The sequence below is a fragment of the Orbicella faveolata genome, unplaced genomic scaffold (genome assembly GCF_042242905.1).
Source record: "Orbicella faveolata isolate gen_17 unplaced genomic scaffold, um_ofav_v1 contig_2, whole genome shotgun sequence".
In the NCBI taxonomy this organism is placed as follows: Eukaryota; Metazoa; Cnidaria; class Anthozoa; order Scleractinia; family Merulinidae; genus Orbicella; species Orbicella faveolata.
This window is the reverse complement of record NW_028301547.1, coordinates 1,789,859-1,814,892: the sequence shown is the minus strand read 5'-3', so window position 1 is coordinate 1,814,892 and position 25,034 is coordinate 1,789,859. Positions and strand designations below refer to the sequence as shown.

Below are 25,034 nucleotides of genomic sequence, written 5' to 3'. Positions count from 1 at the left end.
CGAAAGAGTCCCTCGACGAGAATCACACAACTGACGTACAGCACAGCGGCAGAATGACAAAGAGTGTATTCCAAAGGGAAGAGGTTCTGAAATGATATTTATTCACATTCGTTACCTGTACAATTTAATGATTACTTTTTCGTTCACAAAAGAAAACGGACGCGATAAGATGAAATCTAAAACTATATATGACTGCATTTTATGCCGGCGTCTGGATTGCAAAATTTACCACAGCAATGAGTTATACCGAAGAAGGTTGGCAGAGGCGTGACATGAAGACTCGTATATTGAACTCTAAACCAGTAAAAAGTTCTACCGTTTGTCAAGCAAACAAGTCACGACAGTCTGCCGCAACAGTCTGTCACGTCACTTTGTCACGACAGTCTGTCACGCCAGTTTCCAGAAGTGAGTCAGGAGCCCATCACTAGGAGCGTGTAACTACCCCATATTCCTGTCACGGCAGGAACCTCACAATCATAAGCACGGACGTAATTTTTAACCGAAGACATCATTTCACCGGAAGATTCAAAAGAAAAGCAAAATGAACAAAAAAAAAATTCCTTACTGATGCGCGCTCATGTAGACCAGAACTGACCTATTTCGCGGGAAAACAAGCCTAAAATAACCCGGTCTGTAAAAATGCCGTGACATCGCCTGGTTACCTCGCTGGTCTACAAGGGTGACTCATAATGCTCGAATTACATTCATTACCCTCTAAGGAATTCAAAACCAGGCCCAGTGTTTAAATAACATTGTCCTTGGCTTGATGTCAGCATTTCACGCCTCCTTTTTCATCTTCTTCCATATCCACATCCTTGTTTGCTTGACCGTTTACTTCCGTTGATGACGCCACTTGGTCAGTCACCGGATTTGACGTCTGCTTCGTTTTGTTAGGTTCAGAGTGTTCTTCGAGACGTAATTCCTCGTTCGTGGCCTCCTTGAAGACATCATGCGGTCTCTTTTGGACGGCTCCTTCGCGTTCCTCTTGGCGTGCAAGTCGTTCAAACATGTTTGCTGTAGAATAAGAGAGGAATGCAATAATTTGATATTTAACCTAACGGTCAGTACATGAGAGGACTGGAGTCAAGCTCGTCCTGGTCACCAGTCTTTCTTCTTTTTAGGCATAACACACTGGAGATATCAAAGTTGTATTGTGCATTGTAAATGGGAGATTTTCAAGATATGAAGGGATTTAGCTTTCAACCACACCTATGACCATATCCACTTGAGAATACGAAACAAACTTTAAAATTGCTAATGCATGTGACGGTGAACTAGAAGCTCTCAGGACATGAGCAGTATCCAGCGAGCTAACCATTTCACAGTTCATTGCTGTTGGCTCCTTAATTAAGACTCTAGTGATTGATAAACACGGTAGAGACCCTGAACAAGAAGCCTAAAAATATCCAAAGTACACTTTGTTTATGAAGAGGTATGACTTACCTAACACAAAAGTTATAAGTTATAAAATTTTTCTAATGATTGACATGAAACCAAAAGGATCACATCTTGGCCAGTCACAACAAAAGCAAATGAATAATCAATTAATCAGAGCTCAAAGCAAAACCATGCAGACCGATTCTTAAAATCAAAAATAAATAAGTCATGATAGGATTTTGCTTCCCTTCTGATTTCATAATAAAAGAAATTGAAAAGAAATAATGTGCACAAATTTTGCTCTTGCTAACAGTTACATCTTTGTGCTTTCCACGTCCTTACCAATGGTTCTGCACATTTTTTGTGATTTCGATTTCTACTTTTTTCATGTGCTTACACTACAAGCAAACAACAGTTACATATCTATATTTCAAGTTGAGGCTTTATTTTTTGTTTGAGGTTTTTGCAGCACAGAGAGTGTCTTTGCATCAGTTTGGTTTCACTTCACAATAATCACATCTGGTTATAAAAAATTAAAATTGTTCTGAGTGTACTTTTGTAAAACTCACCAAAAATAACCTTTTCCTTGGCCATATGCTGCTTAATTTTCTTATTCACCACATTCAGTTGTTTCTGAACTTCTCTGTTATTTGGTTCGATTTGCAGCACAAGTTCAAAGTCTTTCTTCGCCAGCTCCAAATCATTGATAGCTACTCTTGCCTGTAAAGGAAACAAGAATGGCGTTCGCTCAACAGAAGTTTTCTCGTTATTTGGCATAAAATTTCTTGGAGGCATTTGTTTATTAATCAATACTTTCAACAGTAAAGAAGCCTTGAACCTTCCTCATTCTATAGTCCAGGGGTTTCATTTAGGACCAGGCACCAGGCAAATTGACCGGCTGTGAGAATGATTTTGACCACCTGGTTTGACCATCTAGAGGAAAGCTTCTATTGTAGAGAAGTTCACGTCAAAACATTTTGCCTGCCTGTAAAAACCAGTTGACCTCCAGCTGAAAACGTTCATGAAACCCCTGTAGTCACTTACAAAAATGTACAAAAGATGTCACTGTTCATGATTCAAGTGATCTCACTATAATTACTACAAGAACATACCATTCCTCGTCTGAACATGGCCTTAACATTTTCCTTGTCAATTTCAAGAGCCTGCAAAGGCAAGAGGACAAAGAAATTGTACCATTTCAGAACAAATGCCTTGTGATGGGCTTATTTATAGCCCCAGCCCACCCTTCAAAGTATCTTGACTCGCCTGACAATAAAAACACCTCTCACCATATAATCAGGGCCATAGCTAGTAACAGGCAAAATGCGTCACTGACAGTGACACTTCAATATATCTTTTCATTCATTTGTTCCTTCCGAAGTGACTTTGGCTTTCAGTGATCATAGCTCTGAATGCACTACAATTATTTCATTGCCATTCACAAGGCCTACATAGGTAAACTAAAGATCTTCAACACACAACCTTGGCCATGTCGAGCAATAATTCTTCATTTGCCTTCTTGAGGAGATTTTTACAAAGTGTAATGTCCTTAACTGAACCACACAACCTACAGCAACTTGGATTTCCACTATCAGATGATTAATAAGTTTTCTTTGGTGTTTGCACAATATTACCGCTGGATATTGCTGCAGAACAACCTATGGTTCCTGGTTTATTTTGGTGACAACACATCCTGCACTCCTGTAGGCTCAGAACAGACGAAATTCCTTCCTGGTCCACTCCTCCCTTCGATAATTTAATTGTAATCTCCCAGATTCTGGGAGAAACGTGACCAGACCTAACCCTATCACACATGACCAGACCCTCTCTCGCTCTGGGAGGGCCGAAAGATGACAGACTCTTGGAACGAAGTTGTGATTTTTAAGGGTGAAAGTAAAACACTGCTAGCAAATAAATTAACTGAACAATTAACAATGACTCAGTCATCATTTTTGTCTGGCTACAACCCTAATAATCATTCCATACCTCTTGAGATTTGAACACAAATGTTATACACCAAAGGTATATCTGTAGCCTTTAGAAGGGATGGAACTCAGTTGGCAATTGGCAGTTCCTTCATGCTAGAAAAACTGGGGCAGCTTTGTATGAGTCACTCTGACCCAACCAATTCCTTTATCTTCCAATCACACTAAAGCCTCATCAACACTACCCAAGAGGAATTTGAAAATGGAGGTTTCACTCTGAAAACACATTAAAACTTTTCCATCCACACTAAGTACAAGAAATTTGAAAACACAACAATCACCAGTCATTTTGGATTTGTGTTTGAGTGAAACTCAAGCTGGGAAATGTCATGATTATCGAAACATCACAGTTTTTTGAAAAGCTCCATTTTCAAAATGTTTTCGACCCACACTAAAGCACAAAGCCGGCATTTCCAAATTCTTCCAGTTGGAAGAGCATTTTCGAAAAGCTCCATTTTCATGACAGATTAGTGTGGACCAAAGGCCTAACAAGAGATTGAAAGAAACCTCTGTTTTCAAATTCCTCTGGTGTAGTGTAGATGGGGCCTAAGGATTTGTCAGGATAAGTTTAACTTCCCAATATTTGTGTTAACCAGGAGATAATTTAAACAAAGACCACACTGTTGAAAACAGTTCACTAAGAATGAGGAAGGCTGATTACCTTTTCGCACTCTTTAATGCACTTGAAGTTATTATGAAGTTTCAGATGACAGGCAGCCAGGTTAAGATGGCCAGCTAACAGGATGGGATCTCGTTTTTCTTTCTCCTCATTGCTGAAGTACCCGTCTAACAGTCTCACCACTCTGACATATTGTTGAAGTGCTATGCCAAATTTCCCTTCCTGAGAAAAAGAGCAGAGCACTTTTTTAAACGCTTTCCTTTACAGGAAAGATGGTAGCGTCCCCTTTCACGGCGACCAAATAACACAGGCACATCACTAAAGTGCAAAAGTTGGTCATCTCATTGCATGTTGAAGTGAACATCAGATTTAAAAAAATAACTAACCTTAAAGTATTTTGTTCCTTTTTCCTTCAGTGAGGATGCCATTGTGATTTTTTCCTCATTTCCTAGCTCCCAATTTTCTTTGGCCTTCAAAAGTTAAAAAAAATTAATTTTTGTTAATAACACATGTACAATACTGTAAGTAACATTTCTTATTCAGACTACAGGGCTGTAACCTGTAACACCTGCTATGGCTGAGTATGTTCGAAGAGACAGTAGCATGAACTGCACACATGTAAAATTGCTTTTTCTCATCGGCTAAAATATTTGTTTTAATAAGGGGATTTTTAACGTAATTTGTTATTTTGTAGCTAAGGGAAAGCAGATTTGTCAAAACTAAGTTATTTCAAGGTCTGTTTGAGTTTTTTTTTAAAAATACTGACTTATAACTCGTACCATGTTTCCGGCCTGTCGGGTCGCAGCCTGATCAAGTCACCAGTGCTAACCAACTCATGTAAGTAATCTTTTTTTCTCTACGACATCTTGGACCACAGATTTCTAAGTTAAATGTGCCATTTAAAAGCTAGGTGAATGTAGATTCTGCAGTACGTAGTGATTTACCGGCCACGATATGTTAAACAGTTAAAAAATCATGCCGTATTTCACTCTACTTTCCATTGAATTGCAACACGATCCATTTATCTCCCAACCAGTCATAGTGCTAACTAACTCACGCAAATCATTTTTTTTTCCATTACATCTTCAAAGATTTATAAGTTAATTATGCCATTTGAAAGCAAAGTGAATACAGATTCTGCAGTACGTTAAGATTTAGAGGCCATGATACGATAAATAGCCAAAAAATCATGCCATTTTAAACAAAAAAAGAAAATTTGTTTACTTTGTTCATCAAAATGTAAATTCTCTTTGCTTGTGCCATCATTTCTTCAACAGCTTGTGCTAGTTCTGTGTTTCCATTGAGTTAGGGAAATGATTTTAAAACCGATCAACGTGCATATTTTCTTTGGGCTATTTTCTAATACATTTTATCATAACTGATGTTAACTCACATTTTCAAATGTCTTCAGATGAATGATGTATTCTAGACCAGCATTTTCTGGAATGCCAAGCTCTGGTTTTCCTGCAGCACCAAATCCCCATTTTCCAGGATGAATCCACACGTGTGCTTTTTCACCCTTATTCATCTTCAACATGGCCTCCTCAACACCTGCCAGGAGCCCTGCCTCTGAACCTAAAAGCACGCAAAGTAAATTATTACAGTGAAACCCGTATTAAGCAGACACCCTTGGGACAATCACTACTGTCCACTCAAAGAGGGTGTCCACTCTAAACAGGTTCTAACATGTTGTGCAATAATAGTTAATTATTAACCTTTTTGCTACACAGTGCAACACAGTGTAAGATCAAAGACTGCTCATGGCACAATGTCCAGTCAGTCAATGCATGAATCTGGAATAATCTACTTAGCTTTAAAACAACATTGCTGAACAATGTTAAAGGAGTCTGAGTTGAGCTTTTAAAAGTAAAAGCCCATGAAGTGTCCACTTATTGCAGGTTTTATGCAACAAAATGGCTTAATATTAGCGTCCTTGTCCACTTAACAAGTGTCTGCTGAATGCAGGTTTATTTTACAGTAAATGTGAGAAGAACATTTTGGGACTCAAGCTGATGTCCAGTTAATTGAGGGTGTCCACTTAATATGGGGTCCGCTTAATACAGGTTTCACTGTATCAATAATGAACTCAAGATAACCCGCACTACAAGCAGAGCAAGGATGCAGCCTGGATAGATTATACAGTACAAGGGCATCTTGTGACCTACCTTCTCGCATAGGAAAAGAAACCTCACGATCTTCAAACACCTTGCCATTGTACTCGCCAACAATGTGAGCTAAAGGAAAAGCACAAATTAAGGAAATGTCAGAAAAGCATCCAAATTTGATCCTACTAGATGACTACCGTCATCCACTGGTTACCGTCAAAAGTGGTCAAGTTTTCTTCCTAATAACAAAGTAACAAAAGAATTAAGGGAATTTCACTTTTTTCTACTCTGTGAGATTCCATTTTTGAAAAGAATGCTTCTACATTTCCACCATGATTCAATTCGAACCTTGAATTTTGATTGCATTCTACTGCTTGGCTTCATCCAATAGGCATGTACGAGTTCAAATTTTCCAAAATTTGCATAATTTGCATAACACCAGAAACTAGCCATGAAGATTTTAATTACTCATCTTCCTTTCAATTGATAATGCAATTTTTATGCCTCTTCAGTGACTGTAATCAGTTCTTCACTGTTAAACTCCTGTAGGTAAAGACTGCACATGCGCCAAGTGACCCATCAGGCCAGTGCTTATCCCAGTTTCTGTAGCATAAAGCGACTAGGAGTATTTCTACTCCTGCCTAGCTAGGATGCTAGTCCATCACAGGGTTACCCCCAGCATTAAGTTCACCAGTACCCATTTATACACCTGGGTGGAGAGAAGCACTGTGAGAGTAAAGAGTCTTGCCCAAGAGCATAACACAAAGTCCCCAGCCAGGGCTTGAACATAGCCTACTCAATCTGGAGACGAGCGCACTGACCATGAGACCACTGGGCCTCCCACACAAACTCCTGTGGGATAAAGGAAAATCTAGTAGGCTGACCTTCACAAAGAGCACCAGTGTTGGGAAAGTCGTAACCCTCCCCTTTCTCCAGCACAATCTTCGTCACTTGTCCATCCCTGGTAATATCTTCTCCCTTCCATTCAACTAATGTAATATTAAACTGAAGAGTGGCATTCGGCGGAATCTTGTTTCCACTTCCCTCTTGACCATAAGCATATTCTGGCTTAATGGTGAAGAGGCTGGTCTCACCAACTGTCATTGTGGCAACAGCCATGTCCCATCCCTGAATAACAAGGCCTACAAGTCAAACACAAAATTATACTCCTTTAATCATCAGCAGCACGGGAAGTGCAGTGGGCTGATGGTTTGTTAGCACATAAGCATAAAGCAGACATACATACAGATGCAGTCAGATGTTAGTAATGGTATCCGGACACTTCGCTCCATGGTTAGATTGCTCCAAGTTGTCCCAATTCAGTTCGCTCCAATCTGCATATAGATTATTCCTCGTTCTTTCATCCATTGACAAGCCAAACTTGGTAACCTGTAAGGAACGCTCTGACTTCTGGTTGGACTGAACTTGGAGCAATCCAACCATGGAGCGCAATGACCGTAAACCGTAACAATTAATTCCCAAACTAAAGGCAGTTCTAAGCAGGACTTTACTGTGTCTGTGTGTGAAGCTTATGCTTATGCTTCTAAGCTAGTGAGAACCAGGCCTTGGTACTGTTAATTCAAAGCAGTTTTAATCCAATATGCAAGTTGTGGGGATAAACGTCTGTTCCAGAAATTTGGACAACTGTGAAAATCTACTTCTGAAGAGAAGAATGAGAAATAAACCTTTTTTTTTTCAAAACTGTCACTCCGGTTGGGACTTGACAATGTATTCTATGCGATTTCTAGTTGTGATTTTCTAGAATTTTAGATTTTTCGTAGTGTCTGCCTCTATTACTTGCATTGTTGTCAATAGTTGTCAATTTCAAAAGATGAAAATTAATGCAAATCATTTGTAATCTTGTACACTGAACTCTAAAAAATGTCAACAGAATCGACGCAATTTAAAAGCTCAGTTTTCGATATTAATGTAACCTTAAAATCGAAGTTCAATGAGAGAATGACATGCTGTGCTAATTTAGCTGACTAATTTGACTGGAAGAAGAAACACTATTGTCAAAAAAATCTTGTAAACATCGCAGCGATCAGAAAAACATCACGTTTCTCGATCTACCGGTCAGCTTTGCGTCTCCTTGTGAAGGCAGCAGCATGTCAGCTTACCTTTTCCATGTTCAAATTCAAAAGGCTCCCTTTTGCCGACATTCGAGTCAAACTCCTCTCCAGTCATGAGCTTGCCGGAATAATAAACCCTTACTTTGCTTCCGATCGGCGGCTTTTCTCCACCATGCCCTTCCACTTCAATGAGTTTTCGCACTCCGCCATCTTTTGCCGGTGAAATATCTTCTCCATACTTTGCAAAATCGCTTTCTACTTCCATGACTGTTTCGGAGTGTCCACTTGAACCTCCTGCCGCCATTTTCGCTTTCCAGACGATGGAAGACGATGACGTCACAAGATTTGATGCCAGTCTTTTGCAGTTTTGAATTGCCGCTGATTTTTTACCATTTCTTCCTGTGGAGGGGAGCGGTGGGCCCGTTTATATGGGTACCCGAGACAACCCTTCCCCCGAGTTACCCTGGCCGAGCTAACTTCTCACTTATCTCTTTGCAAAATTCAACCAACTATTAACTGAGGATCGCGAGCCCGTCTCGAGAGCGAGACAACTTGGGTGAGCGAGTTGTCTCGCCTCCGCCGGCATGTAGGGTAACCCTGGCAGGCCAGGCGGGACAACTTTTCTTCACATAAACACTTTCGCTAGCCTAACTGGGACAAATCTTGGCGTGACGAGCGTCACGTTATGCCTAGATTTAGGATTGAAGACGAAGAAGAGAAAATTAAGAATTAAAGTTGAGAATTAAAGAAGAGAAAATTAACTCGGCAAAACCCACTGAGATCGATTGAGAGAAGGAAACTCAAAGAAAGAGGGATATTTGCACGTTTGATTGTTTAACAAAGGTTATGAATGATCATGCAGAGTCAACTTTGTCTCGGCCCTCAGAGACAACGTTTATATAACAAGCTCGAAAAAGTTGCCTCAGGGGAAGGACTGTCTCGGGTACCCAAGACTATTTAAATTGCGCCTCAGTGGGGGATCCAAAGTTACCAAAGGGAGGGTGAGAAAGTTGTCGCGAAGAAGGGTAGGTAAGTCGGGGAAGGCCGGGATGGACCGGCCTTTTTCGTGCATGAGTTTTCAATTTGATCTTCGCGAGCTCTAAGCGCACGGAATAGGTGTCACAGTATCTGATTACTGAGCTGCAAAGATGGCAACCTCGCTGACTGTTCTCGTGTTAGTCCCGATTTTAATATCGTTATTTGTTTTCTGTTCAGATCGTGGCTTGGCATCAAAAACACCGCTTAAAACAGACATGTTTAGCGACAAGACTCCGTATCATTTCACCAGTAGAGACATCGCCATCGAGAAACCGTCTGGATGCGAACCAGTGCATATCAATATGGTGATACGCCACGGATCACGATATCCTGGAAGCCATCGCGTCAAAAAGATGAAAGAATTGCTTGAAAAGATAAATAGTTTCTTTCCGAGTAATTCAACATTTCGCTACAATGGCCTTTCGCTTCCGTGGAGCATACCAGCCGACATACTGAACTCGGCTAGCAAAGAGATGTCAGCGCTTGGTTCGGAGGAGATGTATTCCATAGCAAAGCGTTTCCTTACAAGATTTCCCGGCGTCTTAAAACATGGTTACTCTAATACCAATTACAGTTTCGTTGCCACGGACAAGCTGAGATCAAGTCAGAGCGCGATAGCGTTTGCTCAAGGTCTGTTCGAGGGGACGGGACACTTAGGACTGGCGAAATTTCGGCCAGTGGCGGTGAAGTCTTCGGGTTCTTACGATGATGATGCAGTCTTACGAATTTTTGAAGCGTGTCCGAAATGGCAGAAGATTACAGCAAAGAGAAACTCGGAGTATCGAAAATTTCTGAATGGCCCAGAAATGCGTAGAGTTGCCCGCAACATCGCCAAGAGGCTGGGATTGACTAAGAAAATAACTCTTCGTCCTGACATGGTCCTGGAAATGTTTTTGATGTGTGCATTTGGCATTCAGACTGATAGCGCAGACTCCAGCTGGTGTGCTGTGTTTGAAGAAGCAGATTTCAAAGTTTTGGAATATCTGAGCGACTTAAAGCTTTACTGGGAGCGAAGCTATGGTCGTAAAATCAACTACAAAATGGCGTGTCCACTTTACGTGGAAATAACAGACACCTTTGAGAGTTTTCTGAAACAAGGAAAGCCTCACAGTATCTTTCGATTTGCACATACGGGAACAGTCATTCCTCTTTTGACCATGCTAGGACTCTATAACGACTCTGTGCCTCCTCGAGCGGATAATTTCAACCAACAAGCCAACCGAACATTTCGTGTTTCAGATGTGATCCCCATGTCTGCTAATGTTGCACTTGTGCTGTACAAGTGCAAACGTGACGGCGCTAAAGTGAAAAACGCACGTAAGGGAGATGTTGAAGAAAAGATTAATTGTAAAGGGAAGTGTCGAGGAATGGGCACCGAGACGGGCGAAAATTCGATAGAGGGTGCACTTCATGCATCTGAGATGAGGGTTCAACTCCTAGTGAATGAAGCCGCTGTTCCAATACCAGCTTGCGGTGGAAATTTGAACTGCAGTGTACAGCGGTTTCTGTCCTACTATTCCCATATCAAGGACAACTGTGACATCAAGAAAATTTGTGGAACACATCGAAAGTGTAAGAAACCTAGTAAGGGACCCCAAGATTAAATTTTTTTCTGTTTCATTCCGACACCTCATATCATCATTGCCTTACAAAGTTGTAAAGTGTTGTTGCGTGTCAGAGCCTCCTGTGCCTGTATGATCAACGATTGTAAGTTGTGGCAACATGCTGACACGCTTTCGCACAACATGTTGCTACAACTTGCAATACAAGTAGTAACAGGTACAATGATGCTTAGCTTGTATGGCAACCAGTTGCCACAAGTTACAAGAACTTGAAAAATATTGACGGTATTACCTGGCCCTTATACTACGCGCGACAATGATAATCGATGGTGACGATGATGAACAATGATCAAAATGGTGGTGATAATGATGATGATGATGATGATAACCATGACGATGATGATTGTGACAGCTTGAACAACTAAACTGCACGCGTATTAAATATTTTACAGACTCTTACAAATTAACTTAGCGCAGCTGTAGTGCATTTTTTATCGGTAATTCGTTAGTAACCTTTACATTTACTACATTGATATTACTCTGTGAGGAAACGTTTTTAATCTGTTCTTAGCCAATTTTGAAGTTGTAGCATTCGTGTGAAAGCTTAATCAAATTGAACACTCATCTCGCTTTTTATGTATTGCATTAAATACTCTATTCCATGAGATGTATAGAAAATACCGTTATCTCCGTTACAAGCCATCGGCGGCGAACTTATGACTTCTACAAATCATTATGTTAATATTCAATTAGCAAAATTCATTTAATTTTGCGTTGATCTACGCAATATTCTTCTTTCAAATCAAGCAGATGTAACTTGACTGCTATATCATAACCTTATTACATGTTCACGATAATCATTACTGTTTTATTTTAGCGGTTTACAAAAGCTTTTGCAACACTGTATGTATTTATGGTCATGCAAATAAAGCTAATTGATGTTGCTATGTATATATATACTTAAAATTGCTTAGCCTGACAATCCAAGCCAAGATTAAATTTAACTGAAACAATTTTTTCCTTTTTCAAGCAGAACAAATCGGGAAGTTCCGGGGTATTAGGGTTTTTCATTTGAAGCTGCCGGGTCGAGCTGGAAAACAAGATTCCTTGCGGACCACCTAGGCTCAATTTCCGCTGCGCTATGTTCCTCTTCGAGAAGCGGGAGGGGCGCGGACCCCTTTCTCGACTAGTCAAGCGTCATTCTCGACCCCAGACCTCCGCTTTCTGGACTGAGTTAGTCATGAAACTCAGGGGAACTATGAGCGAACGTTGCCAAATTCTGGCTATGCTGGCCACACAGCGCATGCTTTGTCCAAGACAAAGTAAGTGCTGCTGGATTTTTACAATGGACTGCCTTTTGGAGCAGCATGCATTGTTCACCCTTTTTGTCTACATTATGAATTGATGTTCACAAATTCAACTAATTTTCAAAAATGCCTGCTTTAAAATTCGTCGACATGTTTTCTCAAGCCTCCGCATTTTCACACGAAATTCTAAAATTTTAGCATTGCCATGATCGTGTGGAACAAATAGCTGAGTTCGTCCTCAACGCATTCCGTTTAAGGACTGCATGGATCAAGAAGCGCTTTAATTGTTTCAAAGGAAACGATTAAACTATTTTGCGGGGTCCCCCAGAGCTATTCGCGCTCTGGGGCCGGGGAAGAATGATCGAACCTACGAACCACCTTAGTTTAATTTGCCTTCTCGTCGAATTTCAGTTCCGCTTATATTTTCATGAGATTCGATCAGAGCTTTTACTTGCTTCTAATGGTTGTTTCCACTCTTGCGCACACACTCTTAGGCTCGTTTGATAACTTGAAAGAATCACTTAGAAGAAGGGAAACCTCTGGGACCATGGTGGTTCTGCTATTGTCATTCACAAAGAAGAACTTTCTTCTAATCAGGTATTTGTCTTCCAAAATTAATGCGACCCTTGTTATATTCAGAAAGTAGAGTTTATTAATCAACATACCAAGCTAATTAGCACTGAACTGTTATTAAGTCGTTTCAAGCCAGTTAGTTGATCAGCTCGGTTTTACAGTGGTTCTGATCACTCCCTGAACTGAAGGCAAGTCTTATTAGTTAAGAAAATGAAACTTTGTTGACCACAGTGCTAGCACTGATGTATTGGCTTCGATAGCTAACAGGGGATCTCATCGTGACAATGCTTATGTACTGTTAGGTGTTCATTTTGCATAACCAAAGAAATTCAACGAAGGTTCGCTTTCAATGCATGATAGCCGTTGTCAAAGTTAGGTTTTTTCTTAAAGTAACTATGCCGTGAACTACAGTAGTTGCGCAAGAATAGAGAACGATAAAGCTGCACTATTCAAGAATAACTATTTGGAACATTCGACATATGTCATCCGAACTGCACACTGTTAAAAAGTTCCTGAAAAGGAAACATGATGCTAGCCTTCGAAGAGGCTTCCTGCGAGCGCGAACGAATTCGCCTTTCGAATTCTTTACTTTTGCACTCTTCGGCTCCCTTTGTTCGCCGATTTTTTCCGTCCTCGCCGAGAGCCTGTTCGCAGGCTACAAAATGCTGGTGAAACGCCTGGCGTCTCCGGCGACCGTGATAAACGGTTTTGCGAGCAATTGAGAACACAGCATTTCGTCTCATTGTAGGACACTTTTTAATGCCTGTTTGCTTTTTCATCTGCCGCCTAGATTAAAATGCCTTCAAAGTGTCCACGATGTGAAAAAACAGTGTACATGGCCGAATTGAAGAAGTCATTGGCGCGGGAGCTAAGTGGCACAAATCGTGCTGCAACTGTAAGGATTGCAACAAGAGATTAGACAGCACAACCTGGTCCGGCCACGAAGGTAAGTTTAATTATATGATTCTGAACTATAGTTATGAAGTTACACTTGTCTGAAAAAGTGTCTATTTTTATGCCAGTTACCCCGTCTTAAGCGAATCCACATCGATAACGGTATTTCGATCCTCAACAGGCGAAATCTACTGCAAAGGATGTCATGGCAAGAATTTTGGTCCTAAAGGTTACGGATTTGGCGCCGGAGCAGGGGCCCTGACACACACACAGTGATAGCGTCTCAAATGTAACACTTCAGTTCGGTTCATGATGGAATGATCAAAACTTGTAGCCTAAGTTGTCTATTTTTATTCGCTACAAGACATTTCGTTTTGTTAACTGTCCTAGTGATAAAGAAAAGCTTTGTCGATAATCCGCAGAGTGGTTTTTCTTGATACCGAGTGGAATTTTCTTTGTAAAGATCTTTGTTTTTGTAGCTTTGAATAAAGGTGTTCAGTTGTCCAGCTGGCGCCCACTTTGTGTACTTTCGATCCCACGATGGAACGAGGATAGAAAATATTAACCCTTGAATACCAGATGAGCTACAGGTCAATATTACAAGCAACTCATCAAACGATCATATTACTGCCTTAATATCAACCAATGAGGTCGGTCAAATAGAGCTTTTTCGCGTGGACGGTTGATTTGTTGCCCCATTTCAGACCCTGTGATGAAACTCTTGAGAATTTAAATTGCCAAATAGTCGAGTGTATATGAATGAATAATTTTTAGATGGGCAAAAGAACAGTTCTCTGGAGAATTTAATATCACGCGGTCTGTAATGGGAAAACAAACCGCCCAAGCTAAACAGGTCTAGCCTGCGTAACCACTCATCAGCTTTGTCAACTATGCTAATTCCTTTCTCAAATTACGATTGTTCGCGGAACAACGACAACTCTTGTTTTGGTCGTATGCTAATCGTGTTCTTAAAATTTCAGCGACTCAAGTAAGGGTTTATTTCTTTTCAAAGGATTGGTGGTACCGAGTGGTACAAGGAATTGGTTTCTTTAGGGTCAAAGAAATGGTAATACATGCAAGAAATGCAAGGCTCCGTCATTAAATGCAGTCTCAAAGTGTCTCTTGAAATCATTGACGTCAGTTCACTTTGACCCTGGTTTTCTTTCCTCTTTCGGCTACCGTAAATATACAGCCGACCCGGCGGTCCAAACAGAGTGCCGTTTTCCGCGCTGGTTAAAGCGAGCGGCTCCGCCATTCACAGATTAAAGGATTGCCTTAGTCCCCGTCGACACTACTACGCCGGAGAAATATGAAAACGCAAATATCACCGGCCATTATGGATCCGGCTGTGTTTGAGAAAAACTCGGAGAGGGAAATCATATGATTACGTAACACCATCGTGTTCGAAAAGCTCCATTTTCAAATCGTTTTCCGTCTACTAAAACAGCCGGCGTTTTCAAATTCCTCCTGTTTGAGGAGCGTTTTCGTAAAGGTACCGTTCTCGGTCTGGATTAGTGTGGACGGAAGGCCTAACCGTAGAAATAAAGCTGCGTTTTCAGACCCCTTTTCAAATTCCTCCCGAGTAGTGTTGACGGTAAACTCCGATTTGATACCACAGAATAGAGCCCAAAGTTTGTTGGTCTCTTGAGCATCAGCCTCGCTGAATTCTTTTTCTATTTTTGGCCCACGTAAAGCGGTATTTTCGTTTTGCCATATTTGCACAGATCACACTCTGATCACGCAAAACAACCCTCTCGGACCCTGGCTCCTACGTACGTGTCAAAGAGTCATGACAGGCAGGCTGGCAAGTGCCGCTCACTCTCTTTTCTGAGGCGGATGTGATGCCTGCAAGAAAGAAAACTGAAATTAAATAATTTTTAAAAAACAACTCACGCGGAAAGTGCAGGCTCTAACGAATTTTCTCAAGGCCAAGCTGACCAAGCTAAGCGTTAGTCTGGCAAAATTGAAGTAACCCGCCCGACCTCTTCTTAGACACGTGATGTGTTACGTAACTGACGCCAGAAGATTTATAAAAGTGTGGTGGGACACAGATGGAAGGAAGATTGGCGGTAATGCTGGTAATAAAAGAAAATGTATCATTGAATACGTGAATTCTGTGTCAAAAAAGTTATTTTTGGTTGGAAGCCAAGCGGCCGCTTTTCAAAAGAATAAATCGACATCCGGCTGCTTCGGTATGTGTCCTCGCGTACCGGCCCCGTGGTATCGGCCGGCGCGGTGTAGAAGAGCCGATACTAAAGACCTAACAATATAGAACAGCTAAACAAAGGCTCGTGAAGAAAGGCAGTACAATGATTATTCCCTTAGTGTAACGATACACCGGGGCACAACCCTGCTTCAACTCCGCTTCCATATTTCTTAGTATTTTTCCAAGAGGAAGAGATTGCGTTACATTATGCAAATAACCTGTGCACGTGACAGTGGTTCCACACATCGCGCGATTTCCTTTTATGTAGTTTCCCATAGAAACAGGAAAAACCAGTTTTGTGACGAAACAACACGTGATCTACACCGGGATATAAATACGAACTGTCCGCTTGACTGCTAACACTTTCATGGCGGAAAGTGGAGTGGTGATTTCTCCAAACGGGATAGAAATAAGAAATTGGCTTGAGCGGATAATCTTTGTGTGGCAAGTTAAAAACCAAGGTAAGGTCAAATGAAAGGTGTTCTTGTTTTCCTATGAAGTTTTTGGGCAGAATTGGTAAGATTTACGTTCACAACCTGAAAGCGCGCGTTTACCGGCCTTCGACCTTGCCGGCTCGGCTCGGCTCGGCTCGCTGCTGGTATTTTTTTAAAAGCCTTATAATTTCAGATTTGAAGTTCCTCTGCCCAGCTTTGGTGATGCTGTACTGCATTTCCTCTTGTTCATCTTTGACTGTCAATGCGCGTTGAAAAAAATCTTTAGCGAAAGCAATACACTATGATATTTCTTATTCGAAACATTTCGATTCATATTCCCGTTTTAGGCGGAAAGTAGAAATTTTGCTGCGGACCGACAGTGAAGATGGTTTTCCTTTTCATTAGTAGATTTCAGCCGCGCTTGTTATTTATTATCTTTATCTAATGTTCTGTTTTCTGAACATTAGGAGATGAGCAATTTTTTTCAGCGCGCAAATAGCTCGTGAACCGCAACATGGCAACATCTACCGGCAACCCTAGGGCGGTTAAATCGGGTGGAAAAAATTACAGGGCGGGGGGGAAACAACAAAGTGATAAAGACTTTGCATGCCAAACAATTGAAGAGAGTGGATGTTAAGTTTTTAACTAGGAAGTATTAAAATAGCTTATAAATATTTTCTGTATCTGAACTTGCATTGATCAAAACAATATTAAATCTGGAGTAAGAACTTGTGACCTTCATGCACTTGTCAGTAGTATTGACGTGGAAAATATGTTATGCTTTTGGATATTGTTCTCCAGATTTTGTTGTTATGGTTTTTTCTTTTAAAGCACATCTCTCTCTCTCTCTCTTTTGTTATGCAATCTTGAGCTTCAATGGTCTTGCCTAAGATCTCTCAAATGTTCAACTGACCTTGTTAATTGCAGTTTGAACATTAACTTGTGAAATAATGGCTTTCAATGGATGTGCAAGGAAGATTTCTGGTCTTCTAAAGTTACCCAACAGGTGTATAAAGCAAGTACACTATAATAGCCAGCCATCATTTGCAGGTAAAAAAAATCATCACTAATTATTTTGATTTTGTCATGTTTAGGTTTAATCAATTTTATTGTATCTACAGAGTCATCTCTTGACTGTGTTCGTGTGGCATTAAATTTGGTTCTTGCTTTCTGATAAAATAGTTAGCAAATTTCTGAAAAAAGCCCTCGAGGGCTTAAGGAGAAAAATCTAGCCTGTCTGGAACCTAGTGCAGATTCCAGAGTTCATGATGTCAAAGTACATTCTAGAGTTTAGAGTTCAATTTTTTTACAATATGAAAAATCATGGAAAAAGAATATTATTTAAGGGCAGTAAGAAATTTAATTATACAGCTCTGTTTGTGCTGGACTGAACAACAAAGTTAGTTTTATTAACTTCATGTCCGTTGTATTAACAGGAGTGGCTGCGCAAGTAGTATGGCATGAAAGGCTTGGATTTGGCAAAGATTATAAGGGCAACCTTGTCATTGTCACACAGTCTCCAAGGTATGTTAAAGATCAAGCTATCATTTGGATCATTTGATAATGTCTATACATGCCATGGTGGCTTTCAGGTTATTCTGCTTCATAGGAGCAAGGGTTGAGACACAACTGCATTGATATTGACGAAACCAGGACTGAGTTCTGAATGATCAACTTTATACAGGGTGTGATATAGCTTGGTTAGAACATGGTTTTCCATTTTGCCATGTATGAAAATACTAGTTCTGAACTTCTTTTGAACGTGCAATGAAATCAAAAATGCAGAGCTTGAGATTAAAACATTTATGGACACAAAATTATTTATTGTAATACAATACAGAGAAGTCAATTCTGCATCTTAAGAAAATGAGGAAGCAGAATCTATTGGGTTTTATTCCAAAGTATTTGTGTGAATACAAAGATTGGTAACTTGGATGGTTGTTATGGTTTCATTTTGTAACTAGTGGTGGTCTTTTTCATTTTCCTTTACCTAGAAGTTGTCAATAGTTAAACAAGGGATATTTTAAAATGCAGTGCTAATATGCAGAGTGATTCAACCTTTTGACCTTACCTCATAAAACTGATTGTAACTGACTCTTCTATGACAATGATGTTTCTCAAAACAACAGCTTTTTTCATGATAGCCTGAGTTTTGTTAAGTTTAATATTACTCAGTATCTGTATTCGCTATAAATTTATTCTTACAGACTTGCAACTAAACTTGCCAAATCTTGAAGAATTTAATACATGCAAAGCCTTTCTTTGTCCTTTGACTGTACTTTGACAGTGCAACCTCTACAGGAGGTTTTTGTCTCATTTGTGACAATTTCTCACAAAGGTTTTCACTTTGAAACTTTTCTCTAGGTAAACCAAGGTATGTTTCGATTCCCACCTGGTCAAGATCCTCGGAGAAGCATTACGCAAAAAATTAAAATCAAATTTGTAAATTAATTGTAGGGCATATTCTGAACCTTTTGTAAAATACTTGTAATTAACATGGTGCAGCCCTGACTTACCAAACTTGCTCAGTTTTGAAAAGTTGGTTATATCTGATGTTCTAAATAACTTTGATATCATGACATGGGAGTTTGTTACATCAAGTTCATTATTCCCATAAAAAACTCACAGCCTATATCTTTAGGAAATGTCTGAGACCATTGTACCCTGTTTGTCTATCATGATGATGCAAGTTTGTTAAACCAGGATTGTGATTAATGTACAGGTCTAAACTGTGTACCCACAGATATAAAATTATCTAGGGCATGCAAGGGTATATATGTTAGGCTTCTGGAAAAGTGCTCATATGAATGTATAGAGTATCACATAGGGTAAAGCAGTTTGGCCAGAGACCTTCCTGATCCCGAATATCCTTCACCAATGCATAAGAAAGGAACTGTAACTTGGTGGATAGCTGCCAAGCTCTGTAATAACGTAAAAGTATTGTAATCTAAATTATTGTAACCGTAACATAATGTTCAGAGACCAGTTTATGTAATGCAGCGAGATACCTCTTCACAACACAGGGTTTCCTTCCACATATGTAAAATTAAAGGAGTTTATTTTTGAATTTTAAATTTGTCAGGTAAGTATTGCCTTAAAACTATAACTTAACAACCTTTTGTTGGAAATGGTCATACTGTTACACTTGAAATGGAAAATTATACTGTCTGATTTCTCTATATTACCTGCAAATTCATATTTGAGTATATATATGTGAGTTTACTGCAACTTCTTGGTCTTCCTGATCATCTACACACAAAATTTTCTTAATTTTCATCAGTAATTTTCCAACTGAGGTGGTTATTTTATGGTTAATATTGTGTGCAGCACTTGTTTTTAAAGGCCAACAAGCACAACTTGTCAAAGGCCTTATGTTATGTGGTGCTGACATGTAATTGTCAACAGGCAAAGTGCTGATGGGTATGATTACCACAAGCTATATGGCGCTCCGCCCCCAGCAGAACAAACCATTAGAACAACATCACTGAAAAGGGGATTTATTGACCAGGACCTCTGGAGACAGGGTCATTCAAAATCAGGTACCCAATGGTTTTTCATGAAATACAGGAAAGTTTGGTCCTCATGAAAGATGAGTTTATCTTGTGATGTGATGCTCATTGTTCATGAGTGTTATATCTTCTGGCATTATGTAATATGTAATGTGTCTGTTTTGTCGTCTCTTGTTCTCCATTAAAGAGTGCAGTCTGTGGTGCATCTTTCTCAGTTCTGTGGAAAGATGGTGCCACATAAATTAACATGTAAAGTAAGTCGTCACAATCTTTGCAAACATGGCAAAGAAGGATTTTGGTGGAATTCAAACCCATGAGCTTTGGCAAACTATTCGGACAGCTTTGCAAGCTGATTTGTGACAGTTGAGAAGTATGTTTGGTTGGTAGACGTGACTTCTCCCTCCCCCCTGTTTGTGGTGCTAATATAACTTGACTCCTGTAGGTAATGCCCCTTGGGCAAGACCACAGCTTCCTCGACGTGGTGGCTGTTCAGCGGGTTTCTCTTCCCTTGCTGGTGATGGACAGAGTAGTGGGTCATCGTTCCCTGACTCCATGGATCCCTCCCTTGTTATATTTGACAAAGATGGAACTCTGATTGATGTAAATACTGTCTGGATTCCATGGATGGAAAGCCATGTACGTGAGCTTGAAGAAGCCACTGGCCTTGTTCTTGCTGACAAAATGTATGAAGAAGTGGGCTTCTGTCCCAAGAAACGTGTATATTCTGATGGAGGACTGCTAGCTCATGCAACTGTTGCTGAAATCAGACAGGCATTTGTCTCTGTTCTAGTTAAAAGTGGAGTGGACGAAATAAAGGCACAGAAGCTGGTAGACAACTGCTGTAAAGACTTCGACAGTGGTGGGCATGACACTCTGGAGCCTCTGGGTGACCTTCCAGCAATATTTGAAAGTTTAAGGGCAAAGGGTGTTAAGACAGCTATCTGCACTACAGACAGCCGTGAAGGTACACTGTCAGCTCTTGACAGGTTAGGCCTTATGAGCATGGTTGATAAAATTGTTTGTGGGGATGACCAAGATACTAAGCCAAAACCAGACCCTGAAACTGCACTTGGCATTTGCAAAGACTTAGATGTTTGCCCAAGTCAAACTGTTATAATTGGCGACACTGTCGCAGACACCACAATGGGTCGCTCTGCGGGGCTGGGTCTCACCATCGGAGTTCTCAGTGGGGCGGGCAACCAAAAATTTCTGGAAAAGGAGGCTGATGTTGTTTTAAACAATGTCGATGAGCTTCTCAACACATTGTTTCCAACAGATTCTTCGTCTTCATCATCGTGAGGGAAATGTGATGTCTTATCAGAAATGCTTTTGTTTCATGGGCTATATAAAGAAAAACATAATGGTATTGATTACTTATAGACTGGCTTCAGTACTTAAGTGACATGTCATTGAAACCTGGGTTGATTTGGATTATATAAATTAGTCTCTACTATTACATTAACATTTGTTCCCCTGGGGGGATACCATTACAGGGGTTTCACTAAGTTTTCATGTAGGAGGGCCCAATAGGAGAGTGAATAGGAGGAAAAGAATATTTTTTGAAGTGAATGTATGTATTCATAATAGGGAAGTAATTAGGTATTGACTTGTTCATCCTAGTTAAGGTACCCAGCTTCCACCTTCTAGTGAGAACCCTGCAATACTCAAGTAAGATTGATTTTAGTACATGAAAATAATTTACATGATTATATGTTATTATCATAAGAGTAACTTAATTAAAAGTCTAAACATATTTTCAGGAAGTAAAATTTGGAGTAGAGGAGACTGTTTTCAAAACAGTTGTATATGTAGGTTTTAATAACATAAAGCAGTTATGCTATGATGGTTAGAAACTTGGTATGTTGTGGATTTCCCTTCATTGTTCATCAGAAAGTCACATTTAGAGTATTCATTCTTATTTATTTCCGTAAGGTAACTTTGTCATGATCCCATAATAAACCTGCACTGTTCTCTGGAAAAGTAAGAGAGCTGTGTTTGTAAATAGCTACAATTGTAGGTTAATTTAGTCTTCATGACAGCCTTGTATATTAAGGTAGTAAGTGGAACCTTCAAGCTTTGGTGGCTTGGGATTACATCAATAATGATATGAGTGCGAATGTGTTTCTATTTTTTCTATCAGTTTTGTATATCAAAGCCACAGTAAATAGTTGAGATGTTTTGGTCGTCGTTTTATCAATATAATTTTGGTGATTGCACTGCAACTCGCTTTTAAACTTCTTGTCGTTTTATCAGAGTTTGATCATGCGTGACTTAATCTAGTTGTGCAGTAGCTGTTAGTTTAAGTGCCTAATTACAATACTGGATATAGAATAAAATTGACAATTCAACTGGAAGTTTAACTTATGCCAACATATGTTAGTTCACACATGCATCAAAGCCTCCAAAGCTCTTGTCAGTAGCCCCTTGAGCCAAACATGAAGACTAGCAAAAGTAGTGTAGAAACCAAAGTGGTGTGTTACACTGTCATAAAACTCTTAAAGATACTTGAGAACAGGAGTGAAATCTGTAAGTGATAGTGAACAGTGGATGATTGTTTTCTACATTTCTCAAGTTTTCAAATAACCCAGGTGTTTTATCACAGTGTCGTACATTGTTTTGGCTTCTTTCTATGCCTTCACATGTGCAAAATAAGTAGTCTAAGTTTTCTGTTTTTGACTTTGATAACATGACTTTTTATCCAGTCAGACCACAAAGAATCCAAACTACTGCATTGTATTTTGGTACTGTGTGGCTTGTGTTTGGAGCTTATATAACACATACTCTGTTTGGCTAATTCTTGAGCATTACTCTCTCTTAATGCCCAGGGGCCGATTGTCGGTCTGCAAAAACAAAGCAAAAAGCCATATACCAAACAACTTATAAACATGGAGTGGTTAGCCTTAACAGGAAAATCTCAAACCTTGGCCTTGCCAAGTGCTAGGTTGATACTGCAAAGTCTCGCTTAGAGATTTTGCCATAAAGACCTCACTTGGTTAACTAGTAGCCAAAAAAACAACAAAAACAACAAACAGAACTAGCTGTATGATTGATGCTGATAATGTTTCTGCAAGAAGTTATGTGTTGTATCAGACTTCAGCCTGCAGTCTGGCTCTAAGTTTACTTATGGTATCAATATTATGATAAAGCAGATAACCTGAAGTTGCTTTTGGCATAGTCCACTCTGTATTCCTTTATCTAATGTAACATAAAGCCACAGGAATATTTTCAGCCTAAAATTGTCAAAAATAATATTCAGCCAGGGCTGGACAAACAATATTATAGAAAAAAGAGTGTATCCACCCAAATGTAAACTAACTGCTCTAATATAACTCTTTTTTAAGTGATAAATCCCCTTTCTCCAGACAAACTGCCAATAATTTCCAAAATGATGCAGTTTAAAGAAAATATATGAGCTGCTCACAACCTCTACCTGGTTCTCTCTTATTTTCCCCCTTGAAAGGCCCAGCAAACAAGTAAACAAAAGCTTCCATTTCATAGCATGAAAATAGTTAAACAATAGCCTCCATTTGACACGGAAATTATCTGTTCCAAGAAGAGCAGTTTTCCAAGAGTAGCTCAAGGAAAACTGAGCTCCGAGGAACAAAATGTCCAAGGACAAATATCCGAGCATATTTTCGCACCAAATGGAGGCTATTGTGTTGGTTATCCTTCAAACATTTTTTATAGTACACACTGTTGAAAATTGGGGGATGTTCAGTCATGATGTGTTTAGACCAATTGTGCATGAGCAAGAGTATTTGATAGATTACAAGCCAGGATATTTGTCTGAAAAGATTATCTGTTCCAAGAAGCAAACAGTTAAGTGAGCAAATCTCGAAGATGACAAAAAATTGATATTCGAGCATATTTGAAAGTCAAATGGAGGCTTCTGTGTTAATTTGCAACACAAGGGAGCTGAAAGTAAACTAGGGAATATCACTTGGATATCCCCCAGTTTCAGCTAGGACGGTTAGTTGACATGTTTGGACCAATCATGTACTAGCAAGAATATTTGATTTATTGCAAATACCTTGTGCACTTTTTCTAATGTGGGTCATTGGCTCTTGTGAAAAGGATAATTATGTATACCATGAGGCAAAAGTGGTTTGTGTTTAAGATCTTTTCAACCTCTGTTGCAGTGCCACTTTATATGTATACCTTTCTTCCATGCAAATTGCATTGATTCAAGCAGGAATAATGCTTTTAGTAAGTGAACTTGGGAGGGCATTGACCTTTCTGCAAAAACTGATGTGCATACTAGCTGATCCATTTAGATCAGTAGTTAAAATGTGTACTGTAATGTATATTTATTGTTAAATTAATTGTGAAAAGATGCTAATATAAGTTATTTCCCCTGGAACCATTTGCATTTGTGAATTATTTAACTGGGTATTTGTGACGTGGTTAATGAGATTCTTACCCCTACTCTCAGCAGAAGGCGGTAACAGACGGACCATTTTTTCAAGGGGGGTGCAGTTGGGCAAATAGTCGAGGGTATGAAATTGTTTTCTCCCCATTAGGTGGTGCATGACTGGTGAGCAATAGCTTCTGCAAGAATTGTTTTTGAAATCTGCTTAGTAGAAAAGTATGTGCTCAATTTTTTGCCTGTGGCTCTCCTTAAGTGACTTTTTCAGCAGTTTTTGCTGTGTAGGAATATTTTTGGAAATTACTTAACCCCCTTCAAAGAAATAATGGTCCGCCATTAAAGTAATTTAGTTACAAAGTGTGTTGACTATTTATATGTACATAGAGTTGGATTGACATTGTAAAGAAAATAAGTTTTATCGAAATAAAGTATGTTTTTGTTTTATTGTTAGTCTTGAGTGTTGAATCCGAAGCGTATAATTTAGGCCCTTTGCGCTTTCCTTTCTTTCTCTACAAAGAGCCTGGTCACAGATAACCTACGACACTCCATGGAAATTTTATCCACTGCGCTGCTACGTAAGCTCCTTTTAATTTATATGACTGGGTCAGTATGAAAACTGTGTCTATACTTTGCACCAAATCACCAGATTAATCGACTCCTAAAGGCCTTTAAATCACTCCAAGCGATGAAAAAAGAGAAGAAAAAAAAGAGAGAGAGAAGAGCAAGAAAAGGAAGATGAAAGAGTGGAGAAGAAAAAGACATTTCTTTTGATTTTTATATTGTCTACTTTGGAGGAATAAAACACTTCAGCAGGGCATGATTTCATTAACACTGCTTTCATAAATCCAGACATAGATATAGTGGCCCATATTTAAGTGTGGGCTCCCGCTCTTACATGTGAAAGTAAAGCTCCTCAACACTGCAATCATAGCAGTTAGGTGTGCGTGAAGTCTGGAAGAACCTCATAACTAGAAACCAACAATCTAC

At 39.7% G+C, this 25,034-nt stretch overlaps 3 protein-coding genes and 1 pseudogene across 4 annotated transcripts; 3 read left to right on the top strand and 1 right to left on the bottom strand.

The window, feature by feature from the left end:
* Positions 1 to 68: 68 nt before the first annotated feature.
* Positions 69 to 8,498, bottom strand: LOC110058414 (peptidyl-prolyl cis-trans isomerase FKBP4-like). Its single transcript, XM_020765066.2, has 9 exons — positions 8,207 to 8,498; positions 6,971 to 7,228; positions 6,147 to 6,215; positions 5,375 to 5,556; positions 4,368 to 4,451; positions 4,024 to 4,203; positions 2,490 to 2,540; positions 1,947 to 2,097; positions 69 to 1,014 (listed from the first exon to the last, which is right to left on the bottom strand). The coding sequence occupies exons 1-9, from the start codon at positions 8,460 to 8,462 to the stop codon at positions 770 to 772; spliced, it is 1,476 nt and encodes a 491-aa protein (XP_020620725.1). The 5' UTR covers positions 8,463 to 8,498; the 3' UTR covers positions 69 to 769.
* Positions 8,499 to 9,108: 610 nt separating this feature from the next.
* On the top strand, positions 9,109 to 11,709 carry LOC110058415 (multiple inositol polyphosphate phosphatase 1-like). Its single transcript, XM_020765067.2, has one exon. The coding sequence runs from the start codon at positions 9,307 to 9,309 to the stop codon at positions 10,798 to 10,800; it is 1,494 nt and encodes a 497-aa protein (XP_020620726.1). The 5' UTR covers positions 9,109 to 9,306; the 3' UTR covers positions 10,801 to 11,709.
* Positions 11,710 to 13,432: 1,723 nt separating this feature from the next.
* Positions 13,433 to 14,038, top strand: LOC110058421 (cysteine and glycine-rich protein 1-like; annotated as a pseudogene). The gene is made up of 2 exons (XR_016207065.1): positions 13,433 to 13,584; positions 13,714 to 14,038. The product of XR_016207065.1 is annotated as a cysteine and glycine-rich protein 1-like (transcript).
* A 2,052-nt stretch (positions 14,039 to 16,090) lies between these two features.
* On the top strand, positions 16,091 to 24,491 carry LOC110058416 (uncharacterized). Its single transcript, XM_020765068.2, has 5 exons — positions 16,091 to 16,199; positions 17,100 to 17,222; positions 17,609 to 17,696; positions 19,578 to 19,711; positions 20,124 to 24,491. Exons 2-5 carry the CDS (start codon positions 17,123 to 17,125, stop codon positions 20,978 to 20,980), a joined length of 1,179 nt encoding a protein of 392 aa, XP_020620727.2. The 5' UTR covers positions 16,091 to 16,199; positions 17,100 to 17,122; the 3' UTR covers positions 20,981 to 24,491.
* Positions 24,492 to 25,034: the final 543 nt, after the last annotated feature.